This window comes from Oryctolagus cuniculus, chromosome 1, assembly GCF_964237555.1.
Source record: "Oryctolagus cuniculus chromosome 1, mOryCun1.1, whole genome shotgun sequence".
NCBI classification, from domain to species: domain Eukaryota; kingdom Metazoa; phylum Chordata; class Mammalia; order Lagomorpha; family Leporidae; genus Oryctolagus; species Oryctolagus cuniculus.
Window position 1 is genome coordinate 69921248 of NC_091432.1, and position 24733 is coordinate 69945980.

Here is a 24733-nt window from a genome sequence, read left to right on the forward strand (position 1 = left end):
TCCTCATCTGTAAAATGGTGAGGCTAACTCTCAGCACAGAGCGGCTGTGGGGCTGAAAGGCAGCGATGCACTGGGCGAGTTCATTACAGGGCTTGGCATCTGCCAAGGTACACTGTCAGGTGGCAGCCTTCCTTGCTGGCATCATCATCATCATCGTCATCATTTTTATTGTGTATTGAGGTTTTTTCACCTAGAGAATGAAGACAAAGGAACCTCAGGGCATGGGAAAGCCAAGAAGCCTGAGTTTTTTGTCTGGTGTAGAGGGAGGTGGCTACAGCAGACTTGCCCATTCCCAGGGATCCCCCAACCCTCACTGCACAGGGGAGGAGGCCCAGACTCGATCAGAGCATTCGTGGCCAAGGCCTGGGGCTGAGTTGAGGACACAGCTTCAGACAGCGTTCCACTACTCCACCCTGTTACTACGTCACGGCAGAAAAGTCTCCTAAGAGCAAGACGATCATCCTCATTGCCTGTCCTTCCCAGATGAAGGGAGCTGTCTCCTTGGGCGTAAAGTGATGGAAGGGGGCCACAGCTCACCATGAGGCCCTGCCTCCAGGGCAGAATTACTCCCCCATTGCCTTCCCCTGCCACCTGACTGGGGGGAGTGAAGGAGAAAGGGAGGAAAGGAGGGGGCCAGAGGTAATGAGGGTGATGATTAAAGCAATGATGGCTCTCACTCGTGAAAACTTTATCCCGTGAATCACACAGTGCTGGAGGAGCCACAGGCACCCGGTCATTACATCTCCCAACTCTTTAAGGCAGGTCCTGTCACTAACCCCGCTTCTATATATTAGGCATCTCAAAATGGAGCTACAAAGTAGATACTGTTCATCTATTTTTATTATTAACCTAAGTTTGCACGCTGGTCACCTATAATTGCATCATTCCTGTAGCAGCAGGAAGAGCCAAATCAGTTCTTGGGACTCCGGATCCCAAGCTCTTTTCACACTGTCCTCAAGGAAGCTCAGGATGGGCTTCCCTTTAGCCCCGACCAGAAGAGAAGAGCGGTTTGTGCCAGCAGAGCCACCTCCAAGGCAGTGACTGCACACAGACCAAGTGCTGAAACCCAGCCGGGGCCCATGGACTGCCCTTTATATTCAAGGCCTCGCTAAGGATCCAAGGGGCCAGGAAACCCCAGGGATCGCCTGTGTGTTCAAACTGCTCTGCAGGGGTGAGCAGCCTGACTGCCCTGCAACAAGGCCAGGTCTGGGATGGCCCTGTCGGTTCCTGACGGGGTAGGGGTGGTGGTGGGGATGGGGGTGGTGGTGGGGGCGGGGGCGGGGGTGGGAGAGGTCTGGGGGTGGGGGTGGGCATGCTGGTATCCAGCGCTGCCGCATTCAGCTTCTTGCACTGAATCAGCCTCTCACCTGGGCCACACCACCCCCTCCCTGACCTGTGCTGGGGCCCCAAGGAGCCAGAAGAAACGCGTGGCTCTGGCTGGCCCTGGGAGGAACGTGCTTTGATGCTGCTCCCTTTCCACAGCTGTTAGAAAACCTCGGCTTCATGGAGCGACACCCCCCCCCCACTTCCTGATTGCTTTTGCCATGTCAGCCATGTAACTTTTCTTTTTTTTTTCCCCAAGATCAAAGCCAATTAGGAGGTGGTCCCCACTGTATCTCAAATGGAGGTTTAATTTGTGTATATATTATTAGGACCGGCCTCTCCCTCTGGAGCATTCATTTCAGTGAGAGGAACCAGGGCAGACAGTGTAACGTGGAGCCTGCCACCTGGATTTGGGACTTGGGATGATATTTCTTTATAATGAGAAGTGTTTGGAAAGAGCACTGTAACGTCTCCCAGAACAGAGTGTCTGACGCCCCTCGGCTACTCCCTACGGCTTCCCGGGCTCCTTCCCCTTGGGCATACGCCAGCTCTTTGGGACGGCATGTTTCCCTGCTTTCCATCCTGGTCTGCACAAAGGATCTCCCCTTTTGTTTCTCTTTGAGCTCTGGTTTGGTCCAGTCCTTGCATTAGGAAGTTCAAATGATGCAGTTCCAGGCACCCTGAGGACAATAATGACCGTGATAATGAAGGTGAACAGCAGTCAGGGTCGTGACCCGGAAGTGATACAGTGCCAGGTACCATGCTGAGTGCTCTGGTCATCACCAAGCCCCTTTGTTATTACTGTTACTTTATTTACCCTCACTTCCAGGATAGGGCAAGCGAGGCTCAAAGGGGTTCAATAACTTGCTCAAGGTCGCCACTCCCTTAGAGGTCAAGTCCAAAGTCAGATCTGAGTCAAAGCCACATGGACCTGAATCTGCCCCTAACCACTCTCCCACACTGATTTTGTGATCAGCTGTAAAACAATAATGACAGAAATGGGGACAGTGGAGGAATGCTCCTTCTCACTGACAGAGTGGCTCTGTCTTACTGGTCAAATTCTGTTGGCTATACTTTACTGAAAACAGGAACTTAAGGTGATATGTCTTCAGCAGAGAAACGATTTAACAAGAGCATTTTAAGCACTTACTGAACATAATATTTGGTGGTCCACATTACTTCTCCCTGATGCTTGGTGTGGATTTCTCTGTCCCTTGAACATACCTGCCTGTCCAGCCTCCATGCTTCTGCTCACAGAAAGCCCTCTGCCCAGAATGGCCACACCCCCCTTCTCTACTTAAAAAAAAAAATCCCCTTATCCTTCAAGGCCTACTTCAAATACTACCTCTTCTGTGAAGATTTCCACATCACTCCCAGCCAAAGTGACCTCTGCTCTCAGCCCTAGGCTCTCATCATTATTTCTGCACCTGCTGCCCTGATGGTGTGTGCACCTGTGCTTCTTGTCCCTTGCTCAATTCTCCATCAGACACAGTGCTTGGTGCAGCAGATGTGTACAAAGAGTACCAGGCTCCCTGCTCTGGCCCTTAGCAGCTGTGCCTCAGCGGCTCAGCCACTTCAATCACTCTGACCCTCAGTGTTGTCACCTGTGGAAATGGAAATAATAGAGAACCTTCTCCCGGTGAACCAGTGAATTGAAGAGCTCACTCTCGCTCGCTCGCTCTCTCTCTCTCACACACATACACTCTGTGTAACTCTTTTAAATAAATAAATTTTAAAGAAAACCATCTCCAGGTACTTATAAGAATGAAGTTTCCCTAAGGTTCTAACATACAGTATATTGAAAACAGAAGACATTATTATATGGCTTCATAGTTCATGAGTACCCAAATGCTCTAGTTTAACACAGTCTGGTTTTTGCACATGGACAGATGCAAAGACTTACAGGTGAAGCTTCCTTGTGTCAGAGCTTCACAGGCAGGTGTATGCTCTGTACTGCTGAACTGACTCAATGTCTTACAGACAGGAGACAGAAGCGGCACGTTGGAGGAGTTTCCAGTCTTCAAGAAAGGAAAGATGCTACTTATTCTAAATTTTTCTCTAAAGCTCTACTACTCTCTTTGTACCCCATCTCCTCTCCAAGACCCTTTTGCACACCCAGTTCGGGGGGGGGGTCCTTACACAGAGTCACACACGGACAGTGTCACACACAGACTGAGACACCCCAGGCTCTTTCTCTGCTGCAGAACGCGACAGACGCACGAGAGGCAAGACCTGGGACACTGTGATGAAGGGGTGGCCGCGGCACGGTGAAGGCACGGGCGTCTTTTCCCTTTCCTGGCTGGAGGCTGTGAGCAAAATCTAAGCGTAGGCTCAAGGGCACGCTAGATCTCGCTGCCTGCCACACACCAGCAGGAAGGGCTCTCTCCAAAGTGAACTGTCATGTGGGTGACAATCTCGCCGTGCTGGACGAAGCCAGGAGAACTGCAAGAGCAGCTGCCAGGAGGTGCTGGGCCCCGCTAGCTAACGCCATCAGGGCTGCAATCCGGGAGCGCGCACGGTGCCTTCCACATCCCCGCTGGAGGCACAGGGCCATGGCCAAGCTGGCGCAGTGCGAGGCACGAGGCAGCAGATGTCGGTTGTGCATTAGTTTCTCTCTTTAGCATGGCGCCCCTGCCTCATCCCAGCAGATCAGTTCCAGAGAGCTGCCTCGGGCCCTTCCTGCCTCAGCTCTGGGAAGAGGACAGGCTCGGGGTGGGACAAATCCAGGCCCCGTCCCTCACTCGTGATGCGGCTCTGGACAGAGCCTCAGTTTCTCAACTATTCAGACGGACCTGGCGCCTTGTACTTGCTCAGTGCTTGATGAGCGTTTACTGGATAGTAAGGCCACTGGGACGATTAAACCTAACGCCCGCCATAGTGCCTGGGTGGCTCCCGGTTTCTGTGAGTTGCTATTGCTGTGACAGCAGGGGAGGCCTTGCTGGGTGGGGCTGGGAGCAGGGGCAGCAGAAAGCGTCAGCCAGCACGGCAAAGCCACCGTTGTGCGCTCAAAGCCCAGGCGCGGGGCACTGTGACATGACAGAAGGGTCTTGGAGATGGCCGCGTTTATCCACAATTCAGTCGGAAAACTGGGTGTTTAGGCCCAGCTCTATTCTCCAGCACACATTGCAGCAAACAAGTGAGGTAACAGCAGTGGGTCTCGGTTTCTACGTGAGGACTTGCACGACAGACAGGTGGCTGTAATTCTACGCAGCACCGAGACTGCTGGAGAGGACCAGAGGCTGGGCGTTCCTGTGTTGCCTGGTGGGGCTCCTCTTCTTGGAGGAAGTAGCCATTGTCCGCCTGCAGTTACTGGGATCCCTGCACTTCTACATTTGATAGCCGTCAGTGAAACAGACGCCGAGGCCCACAAACAGGGAGACACACAAACGGATGCAGTGATGCCCCCTCCCCCGACACAGGTGCCAAAAGTCACCCACGTTTCCATCCACCACCCTCTGCCTCTGCCCCGGCTGCTCCAACCTGCAAAAAAACCATGGCTTTCTTCTCTTCCAATATCTCACTCGATTTATAAACTCCATGCCTTGGGGAAATTTTATCTGATCTTCCTGGTTAGAATGAATTGCTCTCTCCTTCAGAATCCACAGGGATACGGTTCAGAATCCAGTGACACACTTTATCATCTGTCTGCTACTGCCACACACCCCTTACGATGCATCTGGCTCTCCACAAAACCACGGGTGATGCAAAGGCAGTGGCGCCAGCTTCTCGGGCTCTGCCTGTCCCTCTCGGTCCCGGACACAATCCACACACAGGCCCTGAGAAGGCGCCCCACCCTTTTAAACCTGAGCACGAAGAGGCTCCTCCCACATATTCCCAGATTACCCGAAACCCTGGCCTCTGCTCTGGGACAGCCTCTGGCTGGAGGACCTGGGAGGGCTTAACGCCTGCAGGTGATCTGGATGACTGACAGGCGAGTCCTGCCTCTTCCCCACACCCATCCTGCAGACTCCTCCCACTTAATGCTCAAAACACCAGCGCCTAGGGAGTGCCCCCCCCCCGCCCCGCTCCCCCCGCCCCGCGCGCTGGCCCTGGCAGCCCTGAGTGTGGCCCTGAGTGCTGACTGCCCTGCCTGAGCGTTAGGAATCTGTAAGGGGACAGAAGTGCCACCAGGAAGCCCGACCTCCTCTGCACCCTTGTGCAACTGAATTATGCTACTTCGCAGCAATTAGTCCGGAATAAAAACAAGCCTCGGAGGAAAATCTGTAAAAGGGATGTCTTCTCCACACTCTCTTGGGCGAAGATGTGGAAGCAGCGCCTGGAGGGATGGTTGGGGCTACTTCCTGGACCAGCAATGGAGGAGAGGGGGTTGTGTGCTCAGGGGCTTGGAAACAGCCCTGAGGGCGAAGGCCTCCACCTCTAAGGCCCTTCTCACCCTAAAAACGAGTATTCCAGTCAATTTGGGTCCCTCCCTCTGGAGGCAACATTTCTAAGCTCAGGGGCTGCATGGCCCCAAATCCACACACCTTGCTGGCCAGTGCATGCAGACAGCAGATTTCTCTCCCTGGGGACTCTAACAGGCACAAGGCACCATCATTCAGGACACTGAAGCTCAGCAAGGAGAAAGGTCTTGCTTAGAGTAGTGGCCCAGAGGAGATGAGCGAGGGTCCAAAGTCAGCTCTGGGTCCCCGGCTGCAGCCTCCAGTTTTCCCGTTCTTCAGCTGCCAGGAGTCATTCCTCACTCCCATGCTACTGAGGCGCCCGGGCCTCCATCCCCTCCCAGCACAGAGCCTCTCCTCTTCCTCTCTCTTTGCCCCACTCCACGCCTTGCAACACGTTAGCTCCTGCAGCTGGCGTCCCCGCCTCCTTTCTGTCCCCAATGGACTTCTGCGGAACACCTGCTACCCTGGACCACAGGAGCTGTGGCTACGACACTGAGTGTGACAGAAGTGGCTTCTGCCCTTGTGGAGTCCGTGCTCTCGCTGTGGGGACAGACACTAAATAATCCAGGTGATTATAATCCAGGTGGTCACAGTGATCCAGGTGCAAGTGAGGGTTCCTGGCTGAGTGTGAGGTGGACAGGGGAGCTTTTGAACTATTGACACTGGAGCAAAGCTGTTGAGAAAGGACTGACAGGTAGAAGGGGCAGGAGGTGACAGGGGGCTCCCTCTAGGGTCTCATAGCCACTGTGAACACCTCACCACCCACCAGTTAAATTGGCCAACCTCAGATCAGACACAAAGGCCCATGGTGGCCGCAGGGTGGGGATACTGGAAGCCTGGGTAGAGGCTTTATGCTTCAAAAGAGTAAGGAGAACGTTCAACTGTTCCCACTTTTGATCCAGGAATCCCGCTGTGGGGGATACGCCGCATCCACTACAGTCAAAGGAGGAACACAGAGCAGAGGCACAAAGATGTTCACGGAGTCGCTATTTATAACAGCAAACACTGGAAACAGCAGGAACGCAGGGCTGTGCTAACGGCACAAACACCACGGAGCTGTCAAACCTGACAAGAATGGGGACTGTGTCGGCGCGTGAGTAAACCACCCGCGAGAAAGGCAGAAGATGCAAACCTGTGTGCTCACATTGACAACAGTGAGGCTTTGCTGCTGTCCTTCAAGGTCAAGCACAAGACACAGAGAACCCCAGGATGCTTCCACTGCTTGGCCTGCTATCTTGAATTCTGAAATTTCCTCAAAACTTAAATATCTTAGTGTATGGAGGTTATCTGATGTAATACCTGATTCCGAGCCCAGAAGAGAAATCACTGCTTTACTATGCTTCTCAAAAACAGTGCTGGGGCCGGATTGGGGTGGGAGGGTCTGGCATTGTGGCGTAGCAGGTTAAGCTGCCATCTGTGGTGCTGGCATCCCATGTGGTCACTGGTTTCAGTCCTGGCTGCTCCACTTCAGATCCAGCTTCCTGCTAATGTGCCTGGGAAAGCAGCAGAAGATGGCCCAAGTGCTTGGGTCCCAGGGCCTACATGAGAGACCTGGATAAGATTCCTGGCTCTTGGCTTCAGCCTGGCCCAGCCCTGGTCATTGTAGCCATTTGGGGAATGAACTAGCAGATGGAAGATCTCTCTCTCTCTCTTTCTCTGTCTCTCTCTCTCCCTCCCATGCTGTAACTCTGACTTTCAAATAAATAAATCTTAGAAAGAAAAATAGTACTTGGAGCTACAGAGACAGAATAGATAAGTGGATGTAGAGGCTTAGGATGGGGCATGACCACAAAGGAACTTTATAGGGGCAGTGGAAATGCTATGTTTTCTTTTTAAGACTTATTTGTTTATTTGATTGAGTTACAGAGGTGGGGGGAGGGAGGGAGGGAGGGAAAGAGATCTTCCACCCTCTGATTCACTCCCCAGATGGCTGTAATAGTCAGGGCTGGGCCAGGCTGAGGCCAGGAGCCAGGAGCTTCTTCTTCCAGGTCTCTCATGGAGGTGGCAGGGGCCCAAGCACTTTCACTTCTTTTCCCAGGCCGTCAGCAGGGTGCTGTAGCCAAAGCAGAATAGCAGGACAAGCACCAGCACCCAAAGAGGATGCCACAGGGCAGCAGCGGCGTACCCACTGCACCACAATGCAGCCCCAGTGCTCTGTGTTGGATTAGTGGTGATCACAAAATTCTGTACTTCAGAATTCATATAATGGTACACAGAATTCTACACATCAGAATTTCTAGAATGGTATACCTAAAATGTACTAATTTTCTGTATGTAAATTGTATCTCAATGACTCTGACTTTAAAAGCAAAGTCTGGGGGCTGGCACCATGGTACAGTAGGTTAATCCTCTGCCTATGGTGCTGGCATCCCATATGGGTGGCGCCGGTTCGAGTCCCAGCTGCTCCTGTTCCAGTCCAGCCCTCTGCTATGTCCTGGCAAAGCAGAAGATGGCCCAAGTCCTTGGGCCCCTGCCTCTGCATGGGAAACCAGGAAGAAGCACCTGGCTCCTGGCTTTGGATCAGCGCAGCTCCGGCTGTTGCAGCCATTTGGGGAGTGAACCAACGGAAGGAAGGCCTTTTTTTCTATCTCTCCCTCTCACTGTCTGTAACTCTACCTCTCAAATAAATAAATAAAATCTTAAAAAAAAAAAAGCAATGTCTGGGGGGGTGGTGCACATCTGTCTCAGCAGTTAGAATGCCACTTGGGACCCCTGCATCCCATAACAGAGCACCTGGGTTCAGATCCTGATTCTGCTTCCTATTGCAGCTTCCTGCTAATGTGCACCCTGGGAGGCAGTAGATAAGGGCTTAAGTACTTGGATCCCTGCCAGCCTCATGAGAGACCCAGACTGAGTTCTGGGCTCCTGGCTTCGGGCTGGTCAAGTCTCAGCTGTTCTGAGCAACTGGGGAGTGAACCAGAGGATAGGAGATCTGTCTCTGCCTCTCCCTCTCAGTCTCCGCATCTTTCAAAAACATAGCAGGGTCCCGGCCTAGTGACGGTAAGGAAGACTTATGCAGGAGTGGTTTGGGGCTCAGTCCTAGCAGGAGGCCCCTGGAACTGGAGGCAGAGCCCAGCACAGCACTAAGGAAAGGGCTATGGAAGGCGGGGAGGCTGATGTCCCCATCAGATTCCGGATTCCTTCTCCAGCCTTCTGCGCCCTGCTCTGTGGCTGGGGAGGCTCATTCACACAGCCTGGGCCCATGGGTTCCCTTGGGCTGTGTCAGAAGGCCCTCCCTGGTGGCTACTCTCTGCAGCTTCTGGTCACCACCACCCACTCCCTTGCCCCATCTGGCCTACAGGTAGTAGAGTCCCCTGGCATGGTGAGACTAGGGTAGTACTGTTCCTTGAGAGACTGCCTTGCTTTTATAATTAGTCTCTTTATTAAACTCTCCTCCAAATAAAAAAACCAAGCATACTTCGCAGGCAAACAAACCCAACAACCCACTGCCTGAACACTTCCACTGTCAGGAAGTCTGCTACCAAACTGCAAAGTCTTTTTCTCATGCTGAGTTGAAACACGCTGAGTGGCTTAATACCTTCACCTCGTCTTCTGTTTGTTGGTTTGTTTTTATTCTTATTTTACTGATGAGGAAGCTACAGCTAGAAGAGGGAAAGCCCTTGGCCAGGTAGTAGGGTGGGTACTGGCAGGAGGATGATACCCTCGAGATCGTGGGTGGACCAAGTCTGGGGACGCCACATCCCCCTCTCCTCCCAGACACGGTCCTCCCAGAGATAGCCCACTCCACAGGGGGAGCGCTCCTGCTGGGGAAAAAAAAAGCCTTCTCTCATGAGCCACTTTCAGCCTTTTCTTGCCCCTGGGGTCTGGCTGTGGCCCCTGCAACCCCCTAGAGCAAGTCTCACCCTTTCTCCAAGGTAGCACTTCACTCAGCTGCAGAGAGCAATGCTGGTCTGGAAGTCGTCCTTTTGGGGAGGTGGAAGATATCAGTCTGGGGTGTGTAACACCGACCATTTATCTATCTATTATCTATCGATTCATCAATCCACCCATCCACCCGCCCATCCATCTTGCTATTAGCAGTTCCCACAGAGCAGCATGAAGGAACCAATCTTGGAGAGAAAGGTGTTAATATAGGATCCTGTATCTTTATCGCTTCTTCGGTCTCCTAAAAGACCAAGTTCAGTCACCTCCATTCCCCCTTGTTTGGGTTATAAAGTCAAGTCTAGGGATTCTGTCCAAAAGGCTTGATGTGCTGTTGCAGAGAAAGGTGAGAAAATGAGGCTTACTTCTCACCAGTAACTCCTGGCCCCCAGTGCAACAGGCCTGCGCTTCTGTGATCTCGATGCTGCGTGAGCTGACCCAGATGGAGGGCATGAGAGGGGCAGGTGCAGTCACACTGGCCTGCCTCTCTAACATCTCACTTACCACAAGTCCTGTACTTCAGCCCCAGGACACAGGATGGACACTGCGGCCACCATGCTTTTGCTCATCCTGTTCTGCCTGGACTACCCTTGGCAGGTTTAACCACGTCACAAGGTCTTTTTTCAATCAAGCCTCATTGAGCACAGCTACTCAGTGCCCAACTTTATGCTAGAGACCAAGGACTCGGCAGAGTGAGACATTAGTGGATGGGGGGTTGAGCAACAGCCCTTAAAGGGCAAGGAAGTCCGCGAGCTCTTCTAACTGGATGCTGCCACACTGACCTCCAGGTTGCACAGGAAGGTGTTCACGGTCCTCAGACAGCCTACAGGGCTCTATGCAAATCACACTCAGAGCCCCAGGGTGCCTCACAAACTGGAAGACCCTGGCTCTAACAGACCAAGAATTGCAGTAATATTCCAATAAGCAAAGCCCTCTAACAGCCACCTTTTGAACAGCAGTGATTCAGCTTAGCAACATTCACACTTATAAGTTAAACCATATCACCACTTCCCACCACGGTTCTCCTTGCAATCCCTGATCAGCTTTGGGTAGAGGTGAAAAATGTGACCTAATTTTGCGAAGGATCCCACGTTGCTACTCATTGCTACCAAGTGTGCTGGAATGTTGCACTGTGGCTATCCAGACCTTATTTCTGACTCCACTCTTTGTCCTGGCCTAATTTCCCACAGGTAGAGACCTCTAGACCCGGAGGACCCTGTGGGATCACCCACTCCCACCACACTGTGGGTTGAGAGAGCTGAGGTCCAGGGAGTGATAATGACAACGTTCCGAGGTCTCCAGCAAGGGCCATGTCCTCTCTCATGGGCCCTGTGGTTCCCCAGGAGTCTGTCACTCCACCTGCGCAGCAGCCTTCCCAAGGGCGTAAGATGAAGAAACTGAGGCTGGCGTGGCAGCTGAGATGTCCACCACTGACCCAAATCTGTCCTCTTGCCCAGCAACACCATGCTGCCTTAGAGATTCACAGCACACGGCACCTGCTGGGTGCCAGGGTGGACTGGGCCCTGGTGCCGGAAGAAACAGCATCCTGGGGTGATCGTGGGTGCTTGTTACAGCGTAACGGCATTGCTGTCTTTCCTATAACAAATCTTTCAAGTCTCCTATTCCAAGGGCCTATCTGGCCAGACGGGTGCTTGAAGAGGCCTCCGGATATCAGCTCCTCTGTGGCACTCACCATCTGCTTTTCACATCCTCGGAATGCAAGGGAAGCTGTCGGTTTTATCTGGAAAGAGGTGACTATCAGTGAAGCAAAATCAGCTTTTGTCCTAGTTAAAGAAATGACGTGCGGTGCTTTGTAGGTGACGATTCTTGCACAGCTGCTTTTCTGGAACAGCGAGACGTCCCTACAAATGCTTTCTGACAGCTCCCCTGCTTGTTCTCTCTGCTGCCCTTGTGACTGACAGGGACAGGGGAGCCTGCAGGCGCCGCGGGCAGACTGGCCTGGCCCAGGTCCTCATTCAAGAGTTACTAAAGCTCTTGGACTGGTGGCAAATGCTAATTCTGCTAATGACGCCATTGATAATACTGGAATCTAACATTCACGCAGTGTGAACTTGGTGCCAGGCAGCGGCCTAGGTACTTTATGCTGATGATCTCTTCTGGAATTTCACAACAACCCTGCAGAGTACCCAGTATTATTTGTCTCAGTTTGCAGACAGGAAAACTGGGGCCCACAGAGGGTACGTAGACCAGCCTAGTGTCACAAAGTAGGGAAACAGGCGATTTGAAAAGCAGGCTGTTTTTCACAACTTACATGATCAACTATGCTGCCACCTGTGGGTTTCCTTTGTAAAACGGGCTCGTCATTCCAGCCCACCCATTATAAAGAAAGCAGACACAGGTTCAGAGAGCTGAAGCAATTGGTCCAAGTTCACGGTCAGTAAGCGACGGACCCAGGGCCTAAACTTGGGTGCTGAGATTCTCTGTCAATATGACAAAGCCCCAGTCCAGCAGCACAGTGGCTGAAAGCAGGGCCTTGAACTCTCAAGCCCAGCCAGGAATCCCAGCTGTGCCTTCTCCTGACTGTATGACCCTGGCAAGGGGCCAACTTCTTGGCACTTCAGGTTCCCAACTTAGAAGATAATAGTCACGCCACAAAATTGTTAGGATGGTCAAGGGAGAGATATACATGATGGGCTTGGCCCAATGCTAGGCACAAAGACAAACTGCAAACAACCAAAAGCTAAGATGGGAAACATACAGCATAAGGATTCAGACATTGAACTCAGGAAAAAAAATGTATAATCATCAGTTTAAGAGTCAAAGTACCTGGGGCTGGGAAGAGCACCAGGCCAACATCACCATGTGACAGTGGGTTCACTCCCTAAGCTCACTGGGTCTCAGTGGTCTTATCTGTAAATGGGACCATGAGAGTCCATGGGATCATTAGGAGATTTCAGTGAGAATATCAAACACAATACTTAGAGTAGAATAGGACGTGTGGGAGCTGGCGTGGTGGCATAGTGAGCTAAGCCATCACCTGGGATGTCAGCAAACCATACAGGCACTGGTTCATGTCCTAGCTATTCCACTTCTGATCCAGCTCCCTGCTAATGGCCTGAGAAAGCAGCAGAAGATGGCCCAAGTGCTTGGATCACATGTGGGAGACCCGGATAAAGCTCTTGGCTCCTGGCTTCCTCCCAGCCTGACCCTGACTGTTGTGGCCATCTAGGAAGTGAACCAGCGGATGGAAGATCTCTGTCTCTTCCTCTCTCTGTAACTGACTTTCAAACAAATATGGGTGCCGGTTCTAGTCCTGGATGCCCTTCTTCCAATTCAGCTCTCTGCTATGGCCTGGGAAAGCACTGGAGGATGGTGCAAGTCCTTAGGCCCCTGTACTGACATGGGAGACCGGGAAGAGGCACCAGGCTCCTGGCTTCGGGTCGGTGCTGCTCTGGCCGTTGCAGCCATCTGGGGAGTGAACCAATGGAAAGAAAACCTTTCTCTCTGTCTCTCCCTCTCACTGTCTGTAACGCTACCTCTCAAATAAATAAATAAAATCGAAAGAAAGAAAGAAAGACAGACAGACAGACAGACAGGAAGGAACGAACATGTGGACATCACATGAGCAAAGCTAACTGCTCTTAGCAGTAACGAGAAGCCGTGACCAAGGCCATTTTTACTACTACACCATACCTTTTGTAAGTGAAACTATTTTATAAACAATTAAATGCTACCAACATCAGAACAGCTTCACAATTTGACCTGAAACCAACCTTCTCCTCTTAGCACTCTCCCCTCCTGTAGTTCATTCAGCCAACAGATTTCCGCAGAACAGGAAGGGCAGGGTATTGGAAGACTCACGAGTGCCCCACACCTTCACCTCGGTGGCTGTTGCTCAGAAAAGACATCCTTTGGGGGGTGCTGTCTCTCTGAACAGGTCCCACAGCTGGGTGGGGTCCTCCCCAGAGTCCCACCCAGGCCAGCACAGCCAAGCAACACCCCCAGAGAGCTGGAGATGGCCAAGACAAGGCCCGAGGCGCTGTCCACGCCAGGGGTGGGGGTGGGGGATAGGGGTGGTGCTGGGTGCTCACTGCAGTTTCTCTACGTTCCCATGAAAACACCAGGAGTTGTCTCCTCACCCTAACTGAAAGGTCACCCCTGCTGGCCTCTCCAGAAACTTCTCAGCTAAAGCTGGAAGCCAAAGGGATGCGTCGGGACAATGGTGCAGACACGGCAGCCCTGGGTGGATACCAGCACAAGGAAAATTCTTTTCCCTTCTCTGTCCTGGCTGCCCCCTTCTGTGGGGAGACGATGCAGTTCTCATCCAGAACGTGATAGGACAGAGCAAATAATTATAAATGAAAAGGTGATTCATAATTTTTAAATGAGTTAATTAGTAAACCCAGTCAGACTCACTCATTACAGTAATTAATAATTGATTATACTTGAAATTAAACACAATTTTTCATCAAAAATCTAATTAAGTATCTGTGCTGGTGCTGGTTGATTACATCAGTTGGTCCCCTGGAAAAGAAGTCTTTGTTAAGGATATTTGTGCTCGGCAGAGACAATTAATTTGATTTTTAATAATGGATAGCTCCTCCCTAGCCCGTCACTCTGGCCAAGCAGCAGGAGGCCCGGCCTGGCCCCTCTCGCCCAGATGTGGGGAGATCAGGAAGGCTGCGGCCTCGGGCACGGAACAAAGGTCGGGGTGGACCTCCTGCCCGCAGCATGTTTGCCTCCTCGGGCCACAGCCAGTCCTCTCCGCTAAGGGCTAAGGAAGTCGGAACTCAGACAGAGAAGCCGCCCCCGGTGACACCTGCCGTGTGGCAGAGCTGGGAGCAGAATCCGGTGCTCCTCCCCAACACCTGGCTGACAAACAGGAGGCCTCCGGTCTGCCTGGCTGGCCTGATCCTCAGCTGTGGCATCCAGGGCCCAGGCCTAATGCTTCTACACTGACAGCGTTTTATGAAAGGTCATATTTATTTGGGGCAAGGATGCTTTATCAAATGAACCATCTACTCGAACCTGAGATACCAAATCTCCCCTGTTGACCTTGGGTCTGCATCCCTGTCCACCTGCATTGCCACTGTCAAGGCTGACGAAGCCTTCAGCTTTCCCTGGCTGGTGTACAATGGTTTCGAGAGCAGTCCACCTTCTGCTGCTTCCTGCCTCTACCCTCGTCTTTCTAGAATAAAAAACCGAGTATGTCCCATGCTGCTTAAAGCCCACCCCGCACCATCCACAACATGACCTGCAAGCTGGTCTTCATACTTGGATGCAACACGTCTACACTGGCTGCCATACCCTTCAAATGCTGCAAACAGGGGATTTCTTCGCCACCACATCCCTCTCTCAAGTCTCTGAAAGTTCTCTTGGTTTGAAATGCCTTCCTGGATGTCTACTTCCAGCTAGCTCCTACTTTGAGATTCAGTTCCAGCATCACCACTCCTAAGGGCCTTCTCTGGTCCTCCTGGCTGGGGCCCCTGAGCTGCTGTGTAGATAGGTCCCTGCTTCAGTCACCTGCTAATGCGGCTGTCACCTCCTTTAAGCTACAAACACCCTAAGGGTAGGGATGATCTCTTTAACCCTAGCACTTATCATGGTGCCTGTTTAAACCCAGTACTCCCTAGGGTTTTCTGAATTAAAAATAAAATTTGCAAAATCATTAATTCAAGGACTGTCAATGTTGGAAGGATAATTAAAGATCACACATTAAAAACTCCCAGCCAGTACTTGAATATAATTCTTGCTAAGTGGTTACTGAGTTCTATTCGTACCCCTCCTATGACAGGGAGCTCACTACTTAACACAGTAGCCCCTTTTTTAGATGTTGAAGAGTGGCCTTGTATTCTCATTCAGTGGGACAGGAAGAAGCCCATGGGATGGAAAACAAGAGATTTTAATCACGTTAATATTCACTCTCTCTCCTGGAACTAGACCACACAGCCTAAAACCTCAAGAGTTCAATGCAAAACAAGTAGACATCCAAATGTAGCAAACCACTTGACTCTTCAACAGTGACACTGCCTGTCCAAAAGTCCACTCACTTAGGAATGATAGTGTCAGTCAAAAGCAAGAGCTGTACCAGTCATTGCTGAGGACAAAGTCCTGGTGGTGCTATAAGAAAATATCATGCCAGGTGATGGTACCTGGACCCTCAAACCTAATCTACATGAATGATGCACCTCTCACAAAGCCTGGATGGATCTCTGACCTCTCCCTGTTTGGCTGTTCTTTCCATCCAATGACCCAGAGCAGGAATGGCAAATACCTGGGAAGTCATCCATATTCTCCACCCCTGTGACCACAACAGACATCACTAATCAATCACATGGATTCTATTCAATCGAATATGGATGCAGCCTCAGCATTCTTCTCAACACAGCTCTCCAGGCAGCAACAATTAATCAATCACAGAAAAAGGGATGCGACATGTATGCCCTGCAGGCTGTGGAGCCGTGAAATTCTCTAACCTAATGTTCACAAGAGGAAAAGGGACCTGACACTTTTGAGGCAGCTTAGTGTAGCCTGCAACACAAAAAGGTCTCGCCATGTATGTGTAGGAGTGGCATCTTTCTGATGACTCATTTTTATGAAATGCAGACATCTTGAGAGAAAAGTGGTTTTCTAGCTTATATCACCCATAGTCCCATCCATGTGGAATCTCTTTTCCACGTCCTGGAGAAGTGGTGGCTCTTGCTGTATTAATCATTCCTGGTGACAGCACTCACTACCTCTCACGACAGCCCCTTTTCTTCATCCACAATGACTATTACAAGGCACTCTGTCTTCCTTTGACATCTGCGAGTTAGTTCTATTTTGATTTACTGCGCTGGTACTGAAGAAATCCCTTTTGCTTACAGAAATATCACAGAATGCCTCGGCACGATTTCAAGGCCTTCTCGAGCCTTGGGTCTCAGAGCCAGAGGAGTGGACGACTGCACAGGACACGGAGGGTGAAGCCAACCACCCCCTGGATGCCTGCACTGGCAGGCTGATGTACATAGGCCAGCCCACTCAACACCACACCCACAGGTCTCTACAGGTTAGCATCTTTGCTGGGAGGAGGCCAGAGGTAGGAAAGCCAAGTGCTAGGACACGCATCAGGAGAACACATGGTGGGAGCCGCCCTGTGGCAGCCGGGCAGGCAGAGGGTCAGGAGGAGACTGCCGTATCCTTGTACGTGATCTGGGATCAGATAAGACGTGCACAGCCAGAGTTGCTCTGGGTCTATCCCTTCCCTCAGCCAGCGTTGGTGACCCACTGGAATCCGTTTCCCTCTGCTGAAACTTCCCTCAGCCCCTGCCATGATGGCACCCATCATGGGCTCGCCAGTACTCGCAGACCGCCTGCCAGGCCCTTCCCCTTCAAACATGCTTTCCTGGCCATTTCCCTCCAAACCCAGGGCACCCCACCTGTTCCTCACTCCCCCTGGAAGCCATGCAGCACTGACTGGAGAGGCTTGTCTGCCGTGCATCCTCTCCAACTTGTCATTTCATGTGCAGTGACTGCAATCCATGATACACACGCCATCGCCCGCACCGCAAAGGCCAGGCTCACTGAGTGCATACATTCAAGGCAGGCACCCAACAAATACAGGGCAGGGCTAAGCTCCCTTCTTGGGGGAACTGCCAAGGGGAGAGAGGAGGGCTCTAAAGAGCTGGCCTGGATCGTGTGGGGTGTGGGCCGGGCCAGCTCTCCAGGGCTGCGTGGCCCACTCTGTGTGCTTTGGTGGCTGTGACACAGGCCTGGTTGCTAACCCCTGGGCCAGGGGGGAGCCGAGGGCAGCTGGGGTGAGGGATGCTTACCCACAAAGTATGCCAGGAGGATGACCAGCGTGGCCGAGATGACGATGGCACTCAGGGCCGCACACTTCCAGTTGCAGTACTTGGAGGGCTTCTTGAGGTTGAAGGCTGGCCGGGCAAAGGTGCTGCGGGGCAGGGGGCGGGGTGGGGGCGAGTACACCGTGCTGGACGTCAGGGGGTACCCTGGCGAGGTGGTGCAGAAGAGCGGGGAGGTGCCCCCAGGCTTGAAGAGGAAGTGCCTGTGGAGGGAGAGAAGCGAGATGGCGTCAGGCTCTGCCGAACGACCGGGCGCCCAGCTCCACCTGCAAGACAGAGGCAGCAGTGGAGAAGCATGCAGAGGAGCCTGCACAGAGAGAGAGAGAGAGGAGAGAGAGAGGGAGGGAGGGAGGGAGGGAGAGAGAGAAGTCACCACAGCGAAGACGGCAGGGACGAGCAAAGGGAGAGCCGCGGACCAGACCACAGGACAGGGCTCACGAAGACACGGCTCCACAGAACACGGATGGGACAGCCCTGCCTGTGGGAAGACCCACCCAGCTTGAGGCAGAAGGTGTGGCCAGCTCAACAGAGGATGCCAGTGAGGTCCTCGTCCTGGGAATGGATGGGTGTGGGATGCTGTGTGCTAAGGAACAAGCTCCTTATTCTCTAAAATTATTATAGTCACTTGGCAAGTATCTAAAACACCCCCGAAGGGAATGGGACCTAAGGTTTTCCTCTCCTCCAATACCTACATTGCCAGTGTATCTTCGCTGAGGATTGGAATGCCCATCTTTCTAAAGGGGTCTTGACTAGGGTTGCTGTAAGGAAACTCCCACTAAGTTCTGGGCACAGCCAAGAATCCACTAGTGACTGTTCCATGGCCAATGGCAGCAAATGCTCTCTGCCTGGAAGCCAGACAGCTGTGAGCAAGCCCCAGGCAGAAGCTATACACGGGGACAGATGGACAACTGCATCCTACCGCCCAGCAGTGCATGGTCAAAGCACATGGCTGTGGCCAAACCAGGTGTCCGGAAGTCCTTCAGATCCTGGCTTTCACTGCAGCCGTGGGAGGATTTGCACCTGGCCCAGGATGTGGGCCTGAAACCCCCCAAAGTCTCAGGGTGCCCCCACCCCTGTTGGGATACAAGATGCATGGGGTCCCAGAGTACACACTCAGGGCAAGAGTACACACAATACAGGGCCTGAGCCACCAAAATAACTGCTACATGAGATGGTTTCCAGAATGGCGAAAGCAGCCAATGAGATGCCAGGAGCTGCATATTAAGCAGACGGCTGTTAATATGCTGGGGGACAGGGTGCTCCAAGGTGAACAGGGATGTCAGGGTCAGCATGCAACAGGGCATCACCTCCCCCAGGAGAGCCCAGGGAAAGGTCTCAGGGTCGGCATGCGGGGACAGGGGTCCAGGGGGAAGTACACACGGGGGGAGGAGCATGGGAATGTCACCTACCCGTCACTGTAAGCCCCATCATGGCGGGAGGCGCTGAGAATGTCCATCTCAATGAGGTTGTCCTGCAATGTCCCTAGGAATGGCTGCTTGCCTAGGTTTCTACGCACACATGGAGACATGAATGAAGCCATGAGTCATGCATGCATCGATGAAGGGGGGGATAGAGAAACACACCAAGTGGCTGTTGGGTGCAGCCGTGCGTGAGGCCAGCGATGGGTCGGTGTGCAAGCCACATGTGCAAGGGCTCCACCTGGCACAGAGCAGCCAGAGGGAGCAATTTGCTGTACAAACCCGAAGGCCTGGGAGTCGTGCGCCATCACTCACAGCTCTGCCTGATGGGAGACTGACACGGCTCTGGCACTGAGCTAGGCAGGTTACATCCGTTCTCTCCAACCTTCACCAAAGGCCAAGTTACCCCCATGTTCACACAGATGAGAACACTGAGATGTGGACAGGAAACGGGACTTGCCAAGGTCACTAGCCAGCAAGGGGCAAGGCAGGAATCCAAGCTCAGGGCTGCCTGGTTCCAAAGCCTGCGCTTTTCTCCTCTACTTGATGCTGCCTATGTCTGTGTAAACAGCAGCTGGAGACACTCCCTTTCCTGGTCTGAAGAAAAAGGAAGTCAAGCACTTCTGACCAGTGTCTTCTAGAGCACTGGGTCTCCAACTGGAGTCCAGGGTCACCCAGAGAGCTGCACACAGCTGGGCTGCCCCCCGCTTCCTGCAAGCTCCATTCCACGAACAGCCCAGGGGACAGAGAGGGCACAAGGAAACACTGCTGAGCAGCCGGGGCCACAAAGCAGCCATGAAGCACTGCAGCGGTGGCAGGGATCTGAGCCCCAAGGCCTCCCACGAAGCAAGGGAGGAGCAGCGGGGCCTGGCAGCCCACAGACAGGCTCTACTTCCACCTCCAGGCAGGTGACCCTGCTGAGGGTAGGCCGGGTGGCCTAGCGGGAGGCCACATAGCCCTGAGTCCAGACTGCTGTGGGTTTGGGTCCTGGATTTCCCATTCCCTGACCCTTGAGCCTAAAAGGGCTAATCGCCCCCCTGATGGAACCCAAAGTATTACTTGGATCAGATCACATCTGTGCTCTCAACACAAGCCTTTTACAACAAAACCAAAGTCCCTACCTCAGCCCACAAGGTCTTGTAATATCTTGCTGCCTTCTACTTCTGAATTCAGGGTATACCAGGGGAGTGTGCCTAGCCTATAGCAGGCATACAGTTGGTACTTCATTGAAGTCAGCAGCAGATGACATTCCAGCAATTCAGGAGGGAATTTCTGGTCTCCCCACAGCCTGCATGGCCCAGGGTGAGCAGGCCCAAGAGCTCCGGATGCCTCCCTGGGACCCGAGGCAGGCGTGTCCCCCATCACACCTGCATCACCAGGCTGCGACTGTGCTCCCGGAGAGTCAAAGCTATCCCTTGAAACAATCAGAAACAAATATTCACAGGAAAGAATAAAGATCAAAATGTTAACGATGGGGGTTACTGAGTGCCTGAATTGAGTGATTTTTATTTTAACTTTAATAATTTGAAAAGAAACAGTTACTTTGACAAAGGGAAAAAGCTGACTACAACTGTCTCCCCAATGTGCAGATCTGTTAGGATAAGGGGGGAAGCAATGAAATAGACTAGAGGAGGGGCAGGCCCTGTGGAGTAGCAGATCAAGCTGCTGCCTTCAGTGCTGGCATCCCATATGGACTCTGGTTCACGTCCTGGCTGCTCCACCTCCAATCTAGCTCCCTGCTAATGCACCTGGGAAAGCAGCTGAAGATGGCCCAAGTGTTGGACACCTGCCACCTACGGTGTTAGACCCCTGCCACCCACATAGGAGACTTGGAAGAAGCTCCTGGCTCCCAGCTTCAGCATGGCCGAGCCCTGGCCATTGCAGCCACCTGGAGAGTATACAAGTGGATGGAAGATCCCCCCCTCTCTGTCTTTTCCCCTCTCTCTCTGTAACTCTTTCAAATAAAATAAATAATTTTTTTAAAAAAAGGATTTCTAGAGAGAGAGACAGGGTGTCTGATCTTCAGCAAGAACCTGCACCCTCGTGCTAGCTCAGGCATTTACCATTTAGATCATGTCAGAAGGGGAGGTGATGTGTGCACTTGCTGACCGTGGCTATGCAGAATGCTTTTTTTTTTTTTTGACAGGCAGAGTGGATAGTGAGAGAGAGAGACAGAGAGAAAGGTCTTCCTTTCTGCCGTTGGTTCACCCTCCAATGGCCACCACGGCCGGCACGCTGCGGCCAGCGCATCACGCTGATCTGAAGCCAGGAGCCAGGTGCTTCTCCTGGTCTCCCACGCGGGTGCAGGGCCCAAGGACCTGGGCCATCCTCCACTGCCTTCCCGGGTCACAGCAGAGAGCTGGCCTGGAAGAGGGGCAACCAGGACAGAATCTGGCGCCCCGACCGGGACTAGAACCCGGTGTGCCGGCGCCGCAAGGCGGAAGATTAGCCTATTGAGCTGCGGTGCCGGCTAGAATGCTATTTCTGAAACAGGCTTCTCCTGTACTGCTAAAACTTGGTTCTGGCTCAAATTATTTGGCTTCATTTAACTGATGAGGTAACTGAGGCTCAGAGAACCATGTGCCCTGCTGTCAGTGACAGAGCTAGAACTCAAACCCGAGTGTCCTGACCCCAGGTTCAAGGCTCTTCCCTCAATTTCCTAACCTGTGCTCCACCTCTGACACTGAGTGATCTCTCCATCTGAGAAGCAAAAGCTAATGAGGACTTCTCGAGGAGGACCCTAAGCTGAGAAGCCCCCCTTGGGTCACAGGCCTGCACTGGCTGCTGCGACCTCAGGGACAGGCCCCTGACCCTTCTGACCTTCACAAGAGTGGGTGTTATCACCTCATTTCCAGATTACGGAGACTGAGGTCCATACAGGCTAAGTGACAGCCCAGCGTCACTCAACAAGGAAGGGCAGAGATGAGACTCAAACCAGCTCTCTGTGACCTCACAGCCCCGAGCTGCCTCTCAGAAAAGTTAGTGCAGGGGCCGACACAGGGGCACAGCGGGTAAAACCACCACCTACGGTGCTGTTATCCCATAGGGCCACTGGTTGCTCCACTTCTGATCCAGCTCCCTGCTAATGGGCCTGGGAAAGCAACAGAGGATGGCCCAAGTGCTTGGGCCCCTGCATCCATGTAGGAGACCTGGAAGAAGCTCCTGGCTTCAGTCTGGCCCAGCTCAGGCTGTTGTGGATATTTGGGGAGTGAATCAGCAGATGGATGATCTCTCAGTCTCTCCCTCTCTCTCTGTAACTCTATCTCTCAAATAAATAAATAAATAAATCTTAAAAAAGAGAAGGAGGGAGGGAGGGAGAGTGAGCGAGCAAGCGAGCGAGAGGAGGAGGAAGAGGTTACTGTGTCTTTGGAGAGGGGAGTCCAGCCAAGAGCTGTGCTGCTCTAGGAGCCCTGAGAGTGCAGATGGCACTGGATCTGCGGGAAGCCTTGGCCTAGTCCCCGAGCTGCCAAGCTGGGGCTTCCAGTCCCCTCTGTCTGACCCATAGCAGACTGAATCCAAAACTTGGGGGCCCCAATTCCTAGCTCGAGGCTGCGGAGCACAAGGACTGAGCAATGGCTCTGGAGAAGGAAGCGGTTCTTGGAACATCGCCCAGCGAGCCCCCTGCCATGGACCATGCATCTGCCCTGGGCAAGCCACCTGGCAGCTGACTCTCACTAGTGGAGGACAGGCAGGGATCACCCCCATGTTCTATAGCAGGGGGGTCAGTGACTCAGCCAAGACCACACAAAGAGCTAGACATAAACCCGCTGGTATTTGAGTGAATGAATGAACAAAGAAACAACAACAACAAAATGAATTAGGCCACAGTGATCCTTTTAGAAGGCGAGACTGGAAGTGGGGTTTTAGCCTAGGGGTTAAGACGCCTGTGTGCCAGATCAGAAGACCTGGGTTTGAATCCCAGCTCCAGCTCCTGAGTCCAGCTTCCTGTGAATGTGCACTCTGGAGGCAGCAGGTGATGGCTCTAGTACTTGGGTTGCTGCCACCCATGCAGGAGACTGGGATTGAGTTCCTGGCTCTGGCCCCAGCCCAACCCTAGTTACTGCAGGCATCTGGGAGTAAAACAGTGGATGGGAGCTCTAGCTGCCCGTCTCTCTGCCTCTCACATAAATACATGGCCCATCCTCTGTTTAGAAAGATATGGGAAAGCTACTCACCTCCACTTCTACCATCACCAGTCCCCAGGGAAAAGTGAAACCTGCTACTATCTAATTCATTAACTTGAAGGGGAGAGTGAGAGATCTTCCATTGCTGGTTCACTCCCCAAATGGCTGCAGTGGGGCTGGACCAGGTGGTTGTTGGGAGCTGGGTTGGAATTGGAATAGCTGGGACTCAAACCGGTGCTCCCAAAGGGATGCCCGCAGCTGAGCTCACTGTGTCACAATACCAGGCCCTGAAACCTCCTTTTCCTATAACTCGAGACCCCTCTGCTGACCTCCATCTGCATTCCTCACATCCTCTTGCCACCCCCTGTGCTCTCAGGACACCTGGCCTTTGCCATCTCTCCTGAACCTAGCTCTCTCCCAGTTCCCTGCCTTTGTCTAACTGTCCTGCAGCTCAGAATTCCTTTCTCCCCTTTCTAAGTCCTACCAATGCACTCCCTGAGAAGCAATTAATAGCAACCAATGAGACAACACTGCATGGCGATGAGGTGCATGGGCTCTGGAGCCGGCCAGCCTGGGTATGCATCTTGGCCTTGCCCCTTCTGGCCATTGGTCCTTTGTGCCCATGTGATCCTTTGTGCTTTAGATGCTTTTAGATCTATGCAGGAGGTCTCTGCCTCCTGCATAGAGAGTGAAGGCAGTGACCTTGCCCACTGTCCTTTGAGAGGCCTGCTAACAGAGCCTGCCCTTGGCTGGCATCTGGAGCTCAGCTTCTAGGAGGGCTACCCCACTAAGAGCAACTCACTGTGCCTTCCCCACTAAGAGTAACTCCTTGGTGCAAGCCCTAGGGCTGTGCTTTCCTTCCGTGAACTTGGAATTTGAGGACTTGCTGGGCAAGGAGTGACTGTGTGACCAGCTCCCAAGATAATCCCTGGGCATTGAGGCTGTCATGAGCAGCCCCGGGTGGGCATCCTTCCTCATGCACTGTCACAATTTGCTGCAGAGGGAATATGGTGCACCCTGTGCGACTCCATGGGAGAGAATTCTGGAAGCTTCTGCCTTGTTTGAAAGTTTGGGCCCCCTGGACTGAGGCTGTATATCTTTTCCCAATGCTCATTTTGCTTTGTTTTCTTTCATCACAATAAATCAGAGGCACGACTAAGGCTACACGTGAGTCCTGTGAGTTCTCTTGGTAAATCATCAAGCCTGGGGGTGGCTTGGGGACCCAGATCCACCGCCTTAAGGGAGAGGTGTGAGGATGAAAGGGTTAACATGCATGGAGTGCTCAGAACAGCACCTGGCTGGTCCAAAGCAGGCTCTAGAATGTTTGCTATGGTTGTCACTTGATGCTCCCAAGCAGAGGGATCTGCACCTTGCTCTCTGCTCTGAGCATTCCCTCTGTGTGAGCACTGCCTGCAATGCCCGCCTTCATTTACTTATGGGTCTGTCTCCCTTAACGGACCACAGGCAGCTTGGATGGCAGCGTGCTACGCTTTACGCGCAGGTCTGCGACAGTATCCCTCTCTGACAAGGAAGACCTCCCACCCCGACTCTCTGTACTGGGGGCCATTCTGGAAATCACACCAGGCAGGGCTGTTCCCCAAATTCACTGTGAACACACAACACTCCTCTGGCTCCCAACCCAGGCTTGAGATCAGATGAACCAGAGGCGGGGCTGGTAGCCACTCCACAGGAGCTGGGAGGGTTATTAATCAGACAGTCCCTGTGAAATCAATTAAGCGTCGGCTGTTGCAGAGCGCAGAAAATGTGGATCAAGGCTTGGG

At 52.7% G+C, this 24733-nt stretch overlaps 1 protein-coding gene across 32 annotated transcripts in view; it reads right to left on the reverse strand.

Moving 5' to 3' along the window:
* TENM4 (teneurin transmembrane protein 4) overlaps positions 1-24733 on the reverse strand; it is a 2118216-nt gene that overhangs the window by 206504 nt on the left and 1886979 nt on the right. For 29 of the 32 annotated variants that reach the window (XM_051821885.2, XM_051821866.2, XM_051821785.2 and 26 more), the window contains 2 exons: positions 18820-18918; positions 17378-17613 (listed from right to left, as the gene is read on the reverse strand). In XM_051821885.2, coding sequence (XP_051677845.2) covers positions 17378-17613; positions 18820-18918 — 335 coding nt within the window. The remainder of the gene's footprint in view (positions 1-17377; positions 17614-18819; positions 18919-24733) is intronic. The other 3 variants (XM_051821846.2, XM_051821922.2, XM_051821759.2) reach the window with 1 other exon arrangement.